Source organism: Myotis lucifugus, unplaced genomic scaffold, assembly GCF_000147115.1.
Source record: "Myotis lucifugus unplaced genomic scaffold, Myoluc2.0 scaffold_348, whole genome shotgun sequence".
NCBI lineage: Eukaryota > Metazoa > Chordata > Mammalia > Chiroptera > Vespertilionidae > Myotis > Myotis lucifugus.
Genome location: NW_005871396.1, coordinates 274,542 through 289,411, shown reverse-complemented (window position 1 = coordinate 289,411; position 14,870 = coordinate 274,542). Strand labels below are relative to the sequence as shown.

Sequence of the window (14,870 nt, the reverse complement as noted above, 5' to 3'; positions counted from 1 at the left end):
CCTGGTTTAAAGTGGCATTTTGACCCTCTCTTCAACCGAGGTTGCGTGAAGGCCGCCGGCCCACCAGAATTTGGCAGGCTCCAGCCTCTACGGGGTCTTTAAGCAGAAGCCGCGTGGTCTTGACCCAGGCTTTCGGAAGGGGCTGGCTCCCTCCCCCTATGGGCGAATGTGCACCCGCACCCTGGGCACGCATGGTGCACGGATTTTGAGTTTAGCGTCTCTTTACCTCTTGTCGATGGCCGGTTCACCTTCGGGTCGCGGGCCGCATCCGTCCAGCTTAAAGTGACTCTACGGTTTTATGTAATGATATTTACTTTGAATTTATATTAGGTCACACAAACACTCCATCCATGCTTTTGTTTCTGGCCCTCCGGTCCAGTTTAAGAACCCATTGTGGCCCTCGAGTCAAAAGGTTTGCCCACCCCTGCTCTAGCGTGAGCCTCCTGCACGCGCGGGCCTGTCTGTCCACACTAACACCGCGCCCCGTCTGACGGTTGTCACTTCACTAACACAGGGAGCCTCATGTCGGGTCAAGGTCTGCGGATCTGGCTTCTGCTTTGTCAGAGCTGTCTTCACGGCTCCAGGCCCTCTGGACAGCACACCTGGGAGGCACTGCCACTCCGTTCACAGATGAGGACTTAACATAACTGACAAGTGTGTGGGAACCTTCAGGGAAATACATATTTGGCTACAAGGGGTGAAGAAATTGGGAAATTTTACGAGAGATACAGAAGCTATAAAAATGAGCCAAAAAGAAATCTCAATCCTATATAATAAAGGCGTAGTATGCAAATTGTCCCCTCGACCGGGAGTTCGTCCGAGAGTTTGACCAGGGGGCGGGGCTGGCCGGGGAAGAGGGAGGCCCTGGCTGGCAGCAGCAGCCGCTAGGCACCCTACCAGTGCACGAATTGCACGCACTGGGCCTCGAGTATATAAAACAAAACACTGACTGGAATGACCGACCGATGGGAGAGGACATTTGAAAGGACCAGTGGCACTCCGATGGATGCCCCAAGCACCAAGCACTCCCGGGTTCCCCCACGCTGCTCAGGACGTGCACCTGTGGGACTGGTTGTTGAGGTTCAGCGAGCCCGTCTGGTGCATCTCCTCCAGCTGCTTCCTGTTGCCGAAGTAGAGGGCGAGGTCCGTGGCGATGATGGCTTTGCGGATGATCTCCAGCACCTGCTCGTACTCGCTGGAGCTCAGCGTGGAGAAGATGTTGTGCCCTTCCAGCTGTGGAGACAAGCACACCAGTGACAGGCACCTGCTCACACCCCCACGCTTTCAGTTCCTCCAAACAAGAGCAGGTCACAGTTACACAGGGTTTATCCTTGTGTTATGACTTGTTAATGACTGTTATCTTCCACAGGAACAACTGTAACCTACTGTATAGTCAGCCAATGGCATTGGGCACACAAATGACCAGGCGTGGGGGAAACAAAACACCAGAGGGAAGGGGTTCCCAGAGGGAAGGGGTAGGCAGTAAAGGGTTAAGGGGGTCAAAAATATGGGGATGGAAGGAGACATGACTCTGGGTGGTGGGCACACAGTGCAATATACAGATGATGTCGCGTAGAATTGTGCACTTGAAACCTATAATTCTATTAACCAATGTCACCTCAATAAGTTTAATTAAAAAGATAATTTAAAAAGAAGAGTATCTATGAAATTCTAATTTTTGTATCCACAAATAAAGTATTACTGGATACAAAAATATGTTTAAAGCTCCAATTTCACATCCTATCTAATAAAGAGGTAATATGCAAATTGACCATCACTCCAACACAAGATGGCCATCCCCATGTGGCCACAAGATGGCTGGCAGGGGAGGGCAGTTAGGGGTGACCAGGCCTGCAGGGGAGGACAGTTGGGGAGGACCAGGCCTGCAGGGAAGAGCAGGTAGGGGTGACCAGGCCTGCAGGGGAGGGCAGTTAGGGGTGACCAGGCTGGCAGGGGAGGACAGTTAGGGGTGACCAGGCTGGCAGAGGAGGGCAGTTAGGGGCAATCAGGCTGGCAGGGGAGCAGTAAGGCATTGATCAGGGTGGCAGGGAGTGGTTAGGGGGTGATCAGGCTGGCAGGCAGAAGTGGTTAGGGGCAATCAGGCAGGCAGGCAGGCGAGCGGTTGGGAGCCAGCAGTCCTGGATTATGAGAGGGATCCCAAATTGGAGAGGGTGCAGGCTGGGCTGAGGGACACACAGCCCCCTCTGTGCACGAACTTCGTGCACCGGGCCTCTAGTTAGTTAATAACTTAAAACCTCATGAAGAAATACAATACATTTATATCCCAATTGGTAAAGAACTGTAAACTCAACAATGTTTCTAAAGTCCCAAATGGGTGAGCGGCCCATACATTCTTATCTCCATGGAAGCAGGTGAGTGGGTTCTGTAGGTCCTCCAGATCCTAAGGTCAGAGACACCAGGGAGTCCACCCGGTGCTGAGACCTGCCTGATGCCGAGACCTGCCCGGTGCTGAGACCTGCCAGGTGCTGACACCTGCCAGGTGCTAACATCTGCCCGGTGCCGACACCTGCCAGGTGCTAACATCTGCCCGGTGCTGACACCTGCCAGGTGCTAACATCTGCCCGGTGCTGACACCTGCCAGGTGCTAACATCTGCCCGGTGCTGACACCTGTCTGGTGCTACATCTGCCCGGTGCTGACACCTGTCTGGTGCTACATCTGCCCAGTGCTGACACCTGTCTGGTGCTACATCTGCCCGGTGCTGACACCTGTCTGGTGCTACATCTGCCCGGTGCTGAGACCTGTCTGGTGCTACATCTGCCCGGTGCTGAGACCTGCCTGGTGCTAACATCTGCCCGGTGCTGACACCTGCCTGGTGCTGACACCTGCCCCGTGCTGAGATCTACCCAGTGCCAAGAGGCCTCCAGCGCTAGCCATGGGGATGCTAAGGACGCAGTGCCCTCCCCCACCCCCCGCCCGCCAGAGCACGCCTTCCTGCCTCAGCCATATCTTTCCATCACCAAGTGAGGGACACGGGTGCTCATTTCACAGATACTCAGTCCGCAGGGCTTCCCTGTGTGAGGATGGCAGCAGTTTAGGACCTACTGTGTCCAAGGCCCAGCGTTAAGAAACAGTCTGAACTACAAAGTGTAGGGTGCCATGTACTGAAACGTCAAATGCAACTCAAAATACACTCAAAATCATCACAAGGGATTCTTGCCCTAAACCCACAGTCACTAGCACTGACTGTGTACCAGGCTCCAGAATGAAGCCCCCACTGCCCAGCCCTGCCTGGGTGCGGCCCAGCGAGCGGCCGGCCCACCTGCAGGATGGACACGGTCTGGGAGAAGTGGTGCTGCTCCATGGTGGACGTGGAGTAGAGCGCGGCCAGCGGGTGGTCGAACTTCTGCAGGTAGCTGTTGCTGAAGCCCCTGTGGTCCAGGTCGTGGCACAGACACGCGATCAGCAGTCCTTTGCGCTGTAAACACAACACAGGGCACAGGCATTGAAAACCAAGAGCGGGCCATGGAGGCCCACGGCCGTCACTCCTGCCACACCGCCTCTGCCGCCCCCACCAGCAGCTCCTCAGGAAACTCTGAATCCAAGTCTAACTGCTTCTAAACCTCTGGGCTTTCCTGCTTATGAACTTGAGTCAAATGCTCCCTCCTCACTCTGTGAAGAGGGCAGGGGGAGTCAAGAAAGCCAAGGCTCCTGGCGACAGAGAAGCAGATACGCCAGGGAGGGGGCAGCCTCGTCCTCCGTGAGCAACCTGCTCGTGTTAAATTCCAACACGTCACAGTCATTGTAAACTAGGAGGGTGACAGCTAAGTCACAGGACATGTGCAGCATGGCAGATCACCTAAGAGGCGAGCAGGCTGCAGGGACGGCGGGAGGCAGGCCCAGCAGCCCTGGGAGGGACACAGGTGAGCAGGGACCTGAAGACAAGGAGGGCGCAGGTGGGCCTTCCTGGAAAGCCAGCAGGTCAGGGAGGCTGTGGCTCGGGGACCACGGGGAGAGGAGGACAGAGAGACGGAGGGGGGAGGCTGAGGACCTCATAGGCCTTGTACCCTGCATGAGCCAGGGAACGGCGACAAGACAACTTCATTATCACAGAGAGGGGGGCTCCCTTCCCTCCATGGCTAGGGGTCTCCTGGAGCAGGACACCGGTGATGGAAGAGGAGAGACGGGACCACTGTGAGGGCTGCGCAGAGGCTGGGCGGAGAGGGTGTGTGCGGCAACAGGCAGCTCCAGATCTGGAATGCTTGTGGCAGGGGCTAAGCTCCGACCCCCCAGCGCACAGTGGGCCCAGCGCACAGCAGGCCCAGCACACAGTGGGCCCAGCGCACAGCGGGGCAAGAACGGACGAGCCGTCCCAGAGCCTCCCAGCTCTGAGCTGGAAAGCCTCCCCTGTGGACCCACACCAGGTGTGAGAAGGCAGGGGAAGCAGTGACACCCCTCAGGGCCCTGCTTCCTGCAAGAGGGGATCGCGTGCGCACTGAGGTCGGAATTGCATTTCCTGCTCCGGGTGGCCCATCAGTGGGAGTGTCCATGTACCCAGAGCAGGAGGCCACGGGGAAGCCACTGCTACATCCCTCAGCAGACTGACAAGGAGGAAAGGCTGCAGACACTACTCTTCCCTTGGGCATTGTTCAGTGAAGCTAGAGTTTGTGTATCTGCACTTCTTACTCAAAACCCTACGGCACAAGCCTGGGTGTGGCCGTCTCTACAACGTGCTCCTGTGAGTCACGGAGCTGGGGTCTGTCCCGGAGCCTGTCGAACATCCACGCCACCCGCGTGCCCGACACCGAGGTGACAGGGACACAGGTCCTGGGGAGGGAGCCCGCGGCGCCTACCTCCAGGTCGGAGAAGAGCCCCAGGTTGTTCTGCAGGATGGCGTACATGCAGTGCGCCACGGTCACTGCGTGCTTCCAGTTGTGGTAGGGCACCCGCCGGTAGTTCTTCTTCACGGACATGATGAAGCGGCACAGCTTCTCAAGCTCAAAGCTGTGGGAAGAGACGACAGGAGCCGGCAGTCAATTCGCCCAGGAGAGGCCTCTGGTCTGTACCGCACACACGTCTATACTGAATGCGCGTGACCGTGAGGGTCTGGGGACGGGTCCAGGCGCCTGGGACCCTCACTCACGCTTCCCCGCGACTCTCCGGCCAGTGTGGAGGGAGGGCTCTGTAAGAGCTTCTCTCGGAGGTGCTGGCCGCCCACCAGGGAGGAGGACCTGACCGGCTGTGGCTCCCCATCCCTCCCGCCCATCGCTCTCCTCACCCACAGGCAGCCCGACCCGAGCTCAGCGGACAACCTCTGACGGTCTGCTGAAGAGCATTCGGAACTGATCATTTCCCAAAAGCATATTCAGGTTCGCCAACTACAAATGTGTATACCATGGGGATTTTGGTGATGAGTGATTATCTTTTTAAAACGAATCCAAATTAAATGGTCCTCAAACTATTAGTAGCGATGACTCTATCCTGACACAGTGCACGGTAGAAATGGCATTTTCATTATACAATATGGTTATCATATGTTATGTTATAATATCACCATGTATTCATACTTATTGAAGGGCTTCAATTTTCTCAGTGGATTTTAAGGCAGCTTAAATCAAAAACACAAGACAAAACAGGGCTCTTTGAAATACCAAAGAAATGAGGGTTCAAAAAGCTTCTAAAAATCTGTAACCTATATTTTCTCTACTGAAAATTTTCAAATGTCCTTAGAGGGTAAGGAATGCCATTTTAAGAGTTCCAAGTGGTCAGCCTCCTTGACATACGAGCAGGCGAGGATTAACCAGAGCCAGTCGCCCTGTGTGCTCCCCTTGTAAAGAGTCACTGAGGTCCTGAGAAAGCACGGGCCTCAGTGGCTCTGGGGAAGCTAAGCTCCGCCACGCAGCGGGGCAGTGAGAGAGGAAGGTGCTCCTCTGGGCCGCGCGGCGAGGGGCCTGCGATGCGAGCAGCAGCCCCAGGAAGTGACTGGCACAGGCCTGGGCTGTGAAGGGGACCCTTGCTCCTTTCTACCTGTTCTGACTGGCACATCAGGGAAGTTGAAGGTTGAGACAAATGCATGCGTGCATTCCCAAGCACACTTCAAAGCAGTGTGCGGTTATGTGGACGGGGAACTCCTACCTCTTCCAGTTAAACAGCCTAAGTTCACTCCCCCATTTTAATGGCCACCTGGTTCTATCCATGGCTGTGAGCTGAGGGACAGAGCTCATAGCCGCTACTGGGAAAACGAGAGGGCTGCGGCTCTGTCCAAGTCTACTAGCCTTTCTAACATTAAATCTTTAGAAAAGGCAATTTACATATAGCATGTGTTAATACTGCTCCCCCCCCCCCCCCGAAAGTGACAGGGCGTCCAGGTAAGGGAGGGAGGGGCCATGTCACGCAACAGTCTAAAAGGATGTTTCTAGGCCATTCGTACCAGGACGTCCCACAGGAACGATGGATCATGTAGACAAAAATCCCAGGCCACATGTTTTCAAAAGGACCGATGTCAAAGTGGAACCTAAAAAGAAACGCAGAGAAGGCTCGTTTACTCCGACATCAGGACACATGCTAACGAGAAGGAGGCAGGGGAACTGCTGTCCACTGAGGACTGAGGGAGACGGGGTCAGCCGCTCTCCTGCCTCTCGTCACGTCTCTGCTGGACGTAGACGTTTCCAGAAGGAAACGCCACTCAGGCCCTCAGGAACTTAGTGCAATATTTGCTTCACTGTCATTGCTTAACTTTCTCTCAAACAATCTGTAACAAGGGGATGCGGTGGTTACTATCAGAGCAATGAAAAAGCAAAAAAGTTCTATTATGAAAAATGCATATACATTACATAAGGGAGTAAAAAACCTTATAAAAAATTTTTTTAGAGCTGAATATTATCCTATCTCCTATTTAAATCCACAAAAAATTTCATAAATATAAACACACACCCAAAGTTTTTACCTATTTTTCATTTGCTAATTTGCTGACATTTAACCCAAATAAACACAGTGGTATATGGTATAGTATTTAAAAAAGACACATTGTCCTCTAGTCATAATATTCCTGACACCAAAGGTGTGCGTTTTCTGCACCGAGCAGTTCTCCAATCCTCTGCGGACACCCAGTGACATTCCACAGTGCCGGTCAGTCCCGACACCACCTGGATTAGCAGAGCCATAGGCCCCGTCCTCAGCCCACAGACTGCCCCTCACTTCACTTGACAACCGCAAGTCCGGGCCACCCCAATTTCTGGCCAACCAGCTACGAAGTCGAGGTTTGATGACGTGCGACAACAGCTCCCTGACTCCGGGGAGCACTCTGCTTACTACTTGGGGTTCACTGGGAAGGAAGCACATCAGGAAGAGCCGGGGGAAGGGAGGGAGGCACAGGCTCCGTGCTCTCAGGCTCCCCCCCCCCCCCCAGGACAATAAAAACCTTATTCAGGGTTTTCCTGGAGGGAGGCCTCACCCTCAGGCATGACTAAGTCACTGGCCTTTGATGATGACCTCATCCCCACCTCCTGCACCCCCAGAAGTCCTAATCACATGGCTTGTTCCTGACACCCAGACCTCACCCTCTAAGGCAGCGGTTCTCAACCTGTGGGTCGCAACCCCTTTGGGGGTCAAACGACCCTTTCACAGGGGTCGCCTAAGACCATCGGAAAACACATATATAATTACATATTGTTTTTGTGATTAATCACTATGCTTCCATTATGTTCAATTTGGAACAATGAAAATACATCCCGCATATCAGATATTTACAATACGATTCATAACAGTAGCAAAATTACAATTATGAAGTAGCAACGAAAATAATTTTATGGCTGGGGGTCACCACAACATGAGGAACTGTATTAAAGGGTTGCGGCATTAGGAAGGTTGAGAACCACTGCTCTAAAGGTTCTTCCTTGGCATAAACCCTTGTACAGTTGAGTTTTATTATAAACAAGGAAAGACACCCCCTCACCCGTATCACAGGGTGTTAGGAGCTCCTGCCAGGAAACAACTAAAAGGCCAAATGTATACATTTCTTAATATAGCACAACTAGAGGCCCGGTGCACGGATTCATGCACCCGTGGGGTCCCTCGGCCTGGCCTGCGGGGATTGGGCCGAAACCAGTTCTCCAACATCCCCCGAGGGGTCCCGGATTGCGAGAGGGCAGTTCTTGGGTGATGCACCCAGAACCAGAGAGGAGGGAGTCCGATTCTGGGGTGGGTCACCCGAGAACCGCAGCTGCCAAGTCACCGCAGCTCAGCAGCTCCTGTGTTGAGCATCTGCCCCCTGGTGGTCAGTGCACGTTATAGCTACCAGTCAGATGGTCACTTAGGCTTTTATATATATACTAGAGGCCAGATGCATGAAATTCGTGCAAGGGCTCAGCCCTGGGAGCCACAGCAGCTGCCTTGGCTCTTGCAGCCCAGACTTCCATCTGGAAGGTCGTTCGGCTGTCTGGTCTAATTAGCATATTACGCTTTTATTATTATAGATAGATACATACTATTATACCATTAAAAGATAAACTAAGGCATAGTTGACATTTTATGAGCTGATCTGAGCAAACATCAATTCAACCAGCAGTGCCAGCCCCAAGGTGGTGAGGAGGGCTGCATCCAGGGAGGGGAGACCACAGAGAAGGGGCAGCAGAGAGAGGAGCTCACTGATTGGCTGCAGCAGAGAGAGGAGCTCACTGATTGGCTCAGGTGAAGTGGCTGGCTCTTTGGGGATGGGCTGTACCTGTGTTTCCATCTGTTACCTAGGCCACCAGGGCAGTGAGGCCACCTCATCGCAGGGCCTCCTTGTTTAATTAACTTAACACGACCATCTGCCCAATCATAAGGCAACTATCAGCTCTGGGTCACTTCTGGAAGTTTCTATCCGTGAAACAGTGTTGGCTTGTACTTACAATGGGTGTACAAATTACCAGAGGTGCTACCACCAGCAATTGCATGCATTAGCATATGGAGCATAGGGTTGGAAAACAAATTGGGAAAGTTGAATTACTAGCTTCTCAAATTTGTAAATTTAAAGTTATACAGAAAACTTAGAATCTGATATTAAATACCATTTAAATATTAAATATTATATCGTGTAAACTGTACAGAAGCCTACAGAGAACAGCCAACCTTTAGGTTAACTCGTTTCAAAACTGCGTTCAGTTTTGTTTTTAAATATGAGACCCGGACAAGTTGTACCCCGAGACCTGGAATCCCCTCAGAAGGGAGAAAGGGCAGCTGCAGCTGCACCTGCACTGAGCCATCTGGGACCCGAATTCTCTGGCCAAGCCCGCGTGCCGGGCGGGAACTCACAGCTCCACCTCCTTGCAGAGGCGCCCGGGCAGTGTGAAGCGCATGAGGCCCTGCCACTCCTCGGCGGTGCAGATGCTGTGGTAGGACAGCTTCTCCATGGTCACGCGGTAGATGCACTCCGAGTGGCGGATCCGGTGGTACATCTGCAGGCAGACGGTAAGGGGACGTGACGTCATTACCGCTCAGGGTCTGGCACCATCACCACCCCTGAACCTATTTCTACTCCACCTCCACCAACACCGGAGAGCCCCACCCATGCGACCTGGCGGGTACAATACAGACGACCACGTGTGTTTGAAAAGACTGAGTAACCCTGGAACAGCTGTCTTTTTGTTGCTGTTGTTGTGAATCCTCACCCAAGGATATTTTTCCATTAACTTTTTAGAGAGAGTGAAAGAGAGAAGGGAAGACAGAGGGAAATATCGGTGTGAGAGAAACACATCGATTGGTTGCCTCCTGCACGTGCCCCAACCAGGGCCCGGGAAGGAGCCTGAAACCAAGGTATGTATGTGCCTTTGACCAGAATCAAACCCAGGACCCTCAGTCCGCAGGCTGACACTCTATCCACTGAGCCACACCGGCCAGGGCCAGCTGTCTTTTTAGCAGGCATTCTCTCTGGGTGGTGAGATGGCTGGGCATTCACCGGCCCGCACCTCACTCTTGGACTCCCAGCTACAGGAACGGAACATCCACCCCGGCTGTGCAGAAGCCATGCAGTCTGTTGTTATAGGGCCTGAACGTGGGCTTTTATTAAAAACCCTGAATGGAGACAGGCAGAGACTGAGCGAGTCAAGAGGGAAGGTGCTTTTCTGTCTCCTTTTAAAATGTTGAGCTTCATTCTTGGTCTCGGTCCTCCCGTCCGGGAGTCTCAGAAGCTTGACAGCGAAGTCCTTTGTTAGTCAGGAACGTTGGAGACTCAGGCCCAACACATGGACATTCCTTTAGCAACTGCGCACGCGCACTGTGCTGACAGGTCATGTTATAAAACACACTGAAACAGGAATGTTTGAAAGTACCCATTTTCATGGTTACTAAACAGGGCCTTCTGTTCTCATTAAACAATGACATACATTAAAATAAAATCACTGTAACTGAATGTTATCAGTTGTCATGCTCTTTCTTTACTATTCAGTGGGCTGGTGACGTTAATGTCTGGCTCAGTTTAACCTATTTCCAGGCTTATTTCCAGAAAGCTGAAGGCTGCGCCAGAAAGCACGTGGATCCCAATGGAACGACGCTAGTCCTGCCTGTTCTTAAACGGCCACTTGTAGTTTCGTTCCCTAACAGCTAATATTTTGGTTGAAACTCAGATCCACTTCTGTTTTCAGGAATCTCCATCAGTTAATCCTGAAAACTAAACAGCTGAGTCTTTACAGAAGCGAAGGTTTACAGCTGTGGGCAGTGGAAGAGTCTGTTCTTGTGTTCGGACTGGTCAGTGCGCTACCATCCACACCGACAACTGCACACTGGCCTCTGCCTGCCCTGTATCATCAACCAGGTTCAGGCCAAGGAAACAACGGTAAACATCTGTCTCCAAAGTGCTCTCTTCAGGACGGGAGTTTGCTGGGAAAACAATTATTTTCTTGTTCAGTGTTAATGCCGCTTGCTGTGTGGCTGTGAGCAAACTAAAGCTTCCGTGTCCACTTTCCTCAGCTCATTTGGAATCAATTTCAGAGAAACTGCTTCAATGAAACTCTCCCTGCTTCCATCTTCTAATGAGGAGAACAGTGCTCTTGGCCCCTTAAACACAAACGGGAACAACAACTAGGCACACAAGCGATGCTGCATCGGGGGCCGTCGGAGAGCAAGGCTCCGGGGACGACAGTGAGACGGAAGGGGCTCTGTGGGTCAGACTAGAGTTGCCAACATGCAACCAGAGAAACAGAAAGAGAAATGCACGCCGAGGCTTCTGGGTAAACTCTCTGCTGAAACAATGAGACCAGGGGGCAAGTCCCAGTGGAGAAACCTCCGTCGAGGGGCCACCACCACGGGAATGGGCGGTGCCTGCCTGCAGGGGCGAGAGCACATCACTCTGTGATAGTCCATCACGCTCCTCAAACTGGACTACATGCTCCACAGCCCCGGCCTGCAGGACAGAGTGGGGGACGGGTCCCGATGAACGGAGACAGGACAGGCCCGGGTCAGCTCCATACCCAGCACCTGTTAGGGGCGGAATGTGTTCCCACAATTCAGACATGGAAACCCTAGCCCTTCGAATGTGATCGCGTTTACAGACTGGGTCTTTAAAGAGGTAATTAAGGCAAAATGAGCTCAACGGGGCGGCCCTAACCCAGTACAACTAGAGTCCTTACAAGGAGAGGAGACTGGAAACAGACAGGAACCGCAGAAGGACCACGTGAAGACACGGGGAGGGGCATGAAGATGTTGTATTAGAACAAACTTTGGTGGGTCATAGAAATATGTGCAGAGAGGGAAGAGAATGATGCTGACTTTCCAATCACTGGAGCTTGCCATTGTTTTTTCAAATGGGCTGTATAGGTATCAAGTTGCTACAGCACTTAGATTCCACTGGATTCATTTAAAAGATAAAAATCAATACTCAGAATATACTGGAAATTACATTCTCTGCAACTCTGAAGATAAACAAATGTAAGGTGTCACTGTTTTTATTTATGGGAGAGAGATAGAATCTGAAGCAAAAAGATAGCTGATATCCTGTTTCTTTCCGATGAGCCACGCAACACTCAATGTCCCCCAGCAGAGGGCGCCCTGGCGCCACAAAGGAAGCTGGGTGCCCTCAGGAAGGAGCTCTGAGCTGCAGTTTTCCCCCCATTTTTGGTCCTAGTTCTGGTTAAGCCGTTTCCATTAGTTACAAAATTAATCCTGTGGAACATGGTTCGCTCTCCAAAAAGGCAATTTCTCTAAATTATTAAGGTGGTATAACTCCCATTTCTACTGATTGCACTTTATCAGAAAGTTAATAAAATGTTCCCTAACTTCGAAATCCCAGTCCTGTCACGAAAGGAATCTTAGTTTATAACAGACTAAATGTTCAACTCATTGAAAATGGAAAAATGGAAAAGATGGTAAATTCAACTACTTTAAAGGGAGACTTCACAGGGTGGGCAAGCAGGCAGGACAGGTGAGCCTCTGCTCCTGGGCACCACCGTCCTCACGTCCTCAGGGCTCCGCTCCGCATGAGGCCCGCAGAGGCCCTGCGGTGACAGACAGTGAGGCTCCGAGAGCGCTTCCTCATTCATCCCAGTGGACACTGAGATACAGACCTTAGGCTTGAACATTTCACCTCGTTTCAACTTTTTTCCCCCCAATATATTTGTATTGATTTCAGAGAGGAAGGGAGAGGGAGAGACAGAAACATCAAAGATGAGAGACAATCACTGAGAATCATCGATCGGCTGCTCCTGCACGCCCCCTACTAGGGATTGAGCCTGCAACCTGGGCATGTGCCCTTGACCGGAATCAAACCCAGGATCCTCAGTCCTCAGGCCGTCGCTCTATCCACTGAGCCAAACTGGCTAGGGCAACTTTGTTTTTTTAAAAAACAGATTCACACCTTGAAATAAATGCAAAATATTAGATTTTTTTTTTCTTCCAAGGCATGGCTTTTTCTAAATTTGAGTGTTTTTGGTTTAATGAAGGAAACTTAAATGGAAAAAAAAGACACCCCTTACACTACTTTATTGCCATTGTTTTAAAGTTACTATTGAGTAGTGAGAAAGGTATTTAAAAGCATCACTCACGTTGGCACAGTGCAAGGCTAACGCACAGAAGACGGCGAACATCTTGAAGTTGTTCTCGTCCGTTTTGGAGAAGGCGCTGCCGCTGATCTTGTTCACCATCTGCACCACGCCGATCACGCTGCCACGGCTCACGATGGGCATGCACAGGATGTTGCGTGTGGTGTAGCCCGTGTACAGGTCCACCTCCCTGGGGGGGGAGAACCACACACACGCACACACACACACAAAACAGAAGGTAAACAACTTATTCTACCATAAACCTCAACTCCACTTTGCAAATTACGTGCTTCTATTACAAATACCTCTAATGGAGCCGTTAGCTTCCAAATTCAAGGACCATGTGGCATTTGAAAGTGCTCTACTTAAACCTTTTCAAAAACATTCTAACCAGTTTGTTCTTTTGTTCTCAAGAGCTTTTCAGAACAGGACCAGAGGCCTTCGGCTTATTGCTCCGTTGTAAGGACCCAGCATTACTGGGATAACACCAACTGCTGATCCAGAGAAAACTAGAATCAATGTGGTGAGAGAGCATGTGCCTTTGGCCTTGGCTACACTGTGAGGTGAACTTGCTTTGCAAACATACATGGGTGTGCAGAGCGGGCCCGCACCCCATCCCGTCTGCACACGGAGCTCTCGTGGACTAGACCACACCGCTCCCTACGGCACTGCCCAGCCCCCAGCAGAGACGCCGTGGCCGGCGAAGCCCAAAGCACTGCTCTGACTCTCAGTAGAAGTTTGCCCACTTGGAAGTTGAGGAAATACTTTTTAAAAGTAAGACTCCATTCCACAGAGGCAGCCGTGAAACTAGGCAACTAGTGGGATGGGATCTGTGTGCCTGGATCCTCCCATTGAAGCTAGTGTTTCTGAGACACGGCCATGGGGCTGCGTGCAGGGTCCAGCCGTTTGATCGCTGAGTAGGATTCTATGGTCCGGATGTGTCACCGTTTATTGACCCACTCACCGGTTCGTGGACATGACTAATGGCTGACGGCTGGTGTGTGGCGAGTATGAACAAGGCCGCGTTGAAGATTGGCTTCCACCTCTTCGTGGACAGGGGTTACGGTTTTTCTTGGCAACACCCGAGCAGAGCTGACCGAGGACAGTCAGCACCTGCTTATCTTTACAAGAACCACAAACTGCTTTCCGAGCGCTGTCCCATCACACGTCCCATCCGCAATGTGGAAGCGGCCTGTCCCTCGCCCCTGCCAGCCCTCGCTAATGTTGACCTTAAAAATCTTAGCCATTCACGTCCGTGTGTAGTGGGATCTCACCCTCAATTAAGTTCATGTTCCCTCACCTCAAACACGCTGCATTTCCTGGCCGTTCACATGGCTTGTGTTGTGAGGTGTCTGCTAAAATCCGTGCCTATTTATCAAATAGAGTTTGCGCTTTTCTGAAAAAGCAGACATTCAGCATACTCCTTATTGATAAAACACATCACTAGAATAGATACAATCCGTGTTTATGTACGAGCTGTGTATGTTTGACATTAATCAAAAAATACCTGATAGAACTTCCTATTGTTTATTTCGTTTAAGTGTCTCTTAAAATAAACTGAATGCTTGATTTAACTCAACACTCTGGTCAAAATATCTGAACTATTACTCCCTAATAATCACAGCATCAATCTTAAGACTCAATTTCTAGAGGTTTATTAAATTTATTATTACATGGTTCAGTTTCTAGTTCTCCGAAGAAACACAAAACAGAACAAAACCAAACCCTCTCGCCCTCCTGCTCCGACCCTCACAGCTTCTGACAGAAGCAGCCACCGTGCCCGTGCCCACTCCGCGTGCCAGGCAAAGCGGACAGACAGGTATAAACATTTCCTCTGATCGTGAAATAAAAACAGAACCACAAGATAGGCACCATCGTACCCATCTGGCAGAGGAGG

At 51.4% G+C, this 14,870-nt stretch overlaps 1 protein-coding gene across 1 annotated transcript in view; it reads right to left on the bottom strand.

The window, feature by feature from the left end:
- Positions 1 to 14,870, bottom strand: part of PDE10A (phosphodiesterase 10A) — a 137,710-nt gene that overhangs the window by 6,559 nt on the left and 116,281 nt on the right. Inside the window, 6 exon segments of the mRNA XM_023764791.1 lie at positions 1,061 to 1,233; positions 3,283 to 3,438; positions 4,814 to 4,964; positions 6,391 to 6,474; positions 9,255 to 9,397; positions 12,977 to 13,163. Coding sequence (XP_023620559.1) covers positions 1,061 to 1,233; positions 3,283 to 3,438; positions 4,814 to 4,964; positions 6,391 to 6,474; positions 9,255 to 9,397; positions 12,977 to 13,163 — 894 coding nt within the window.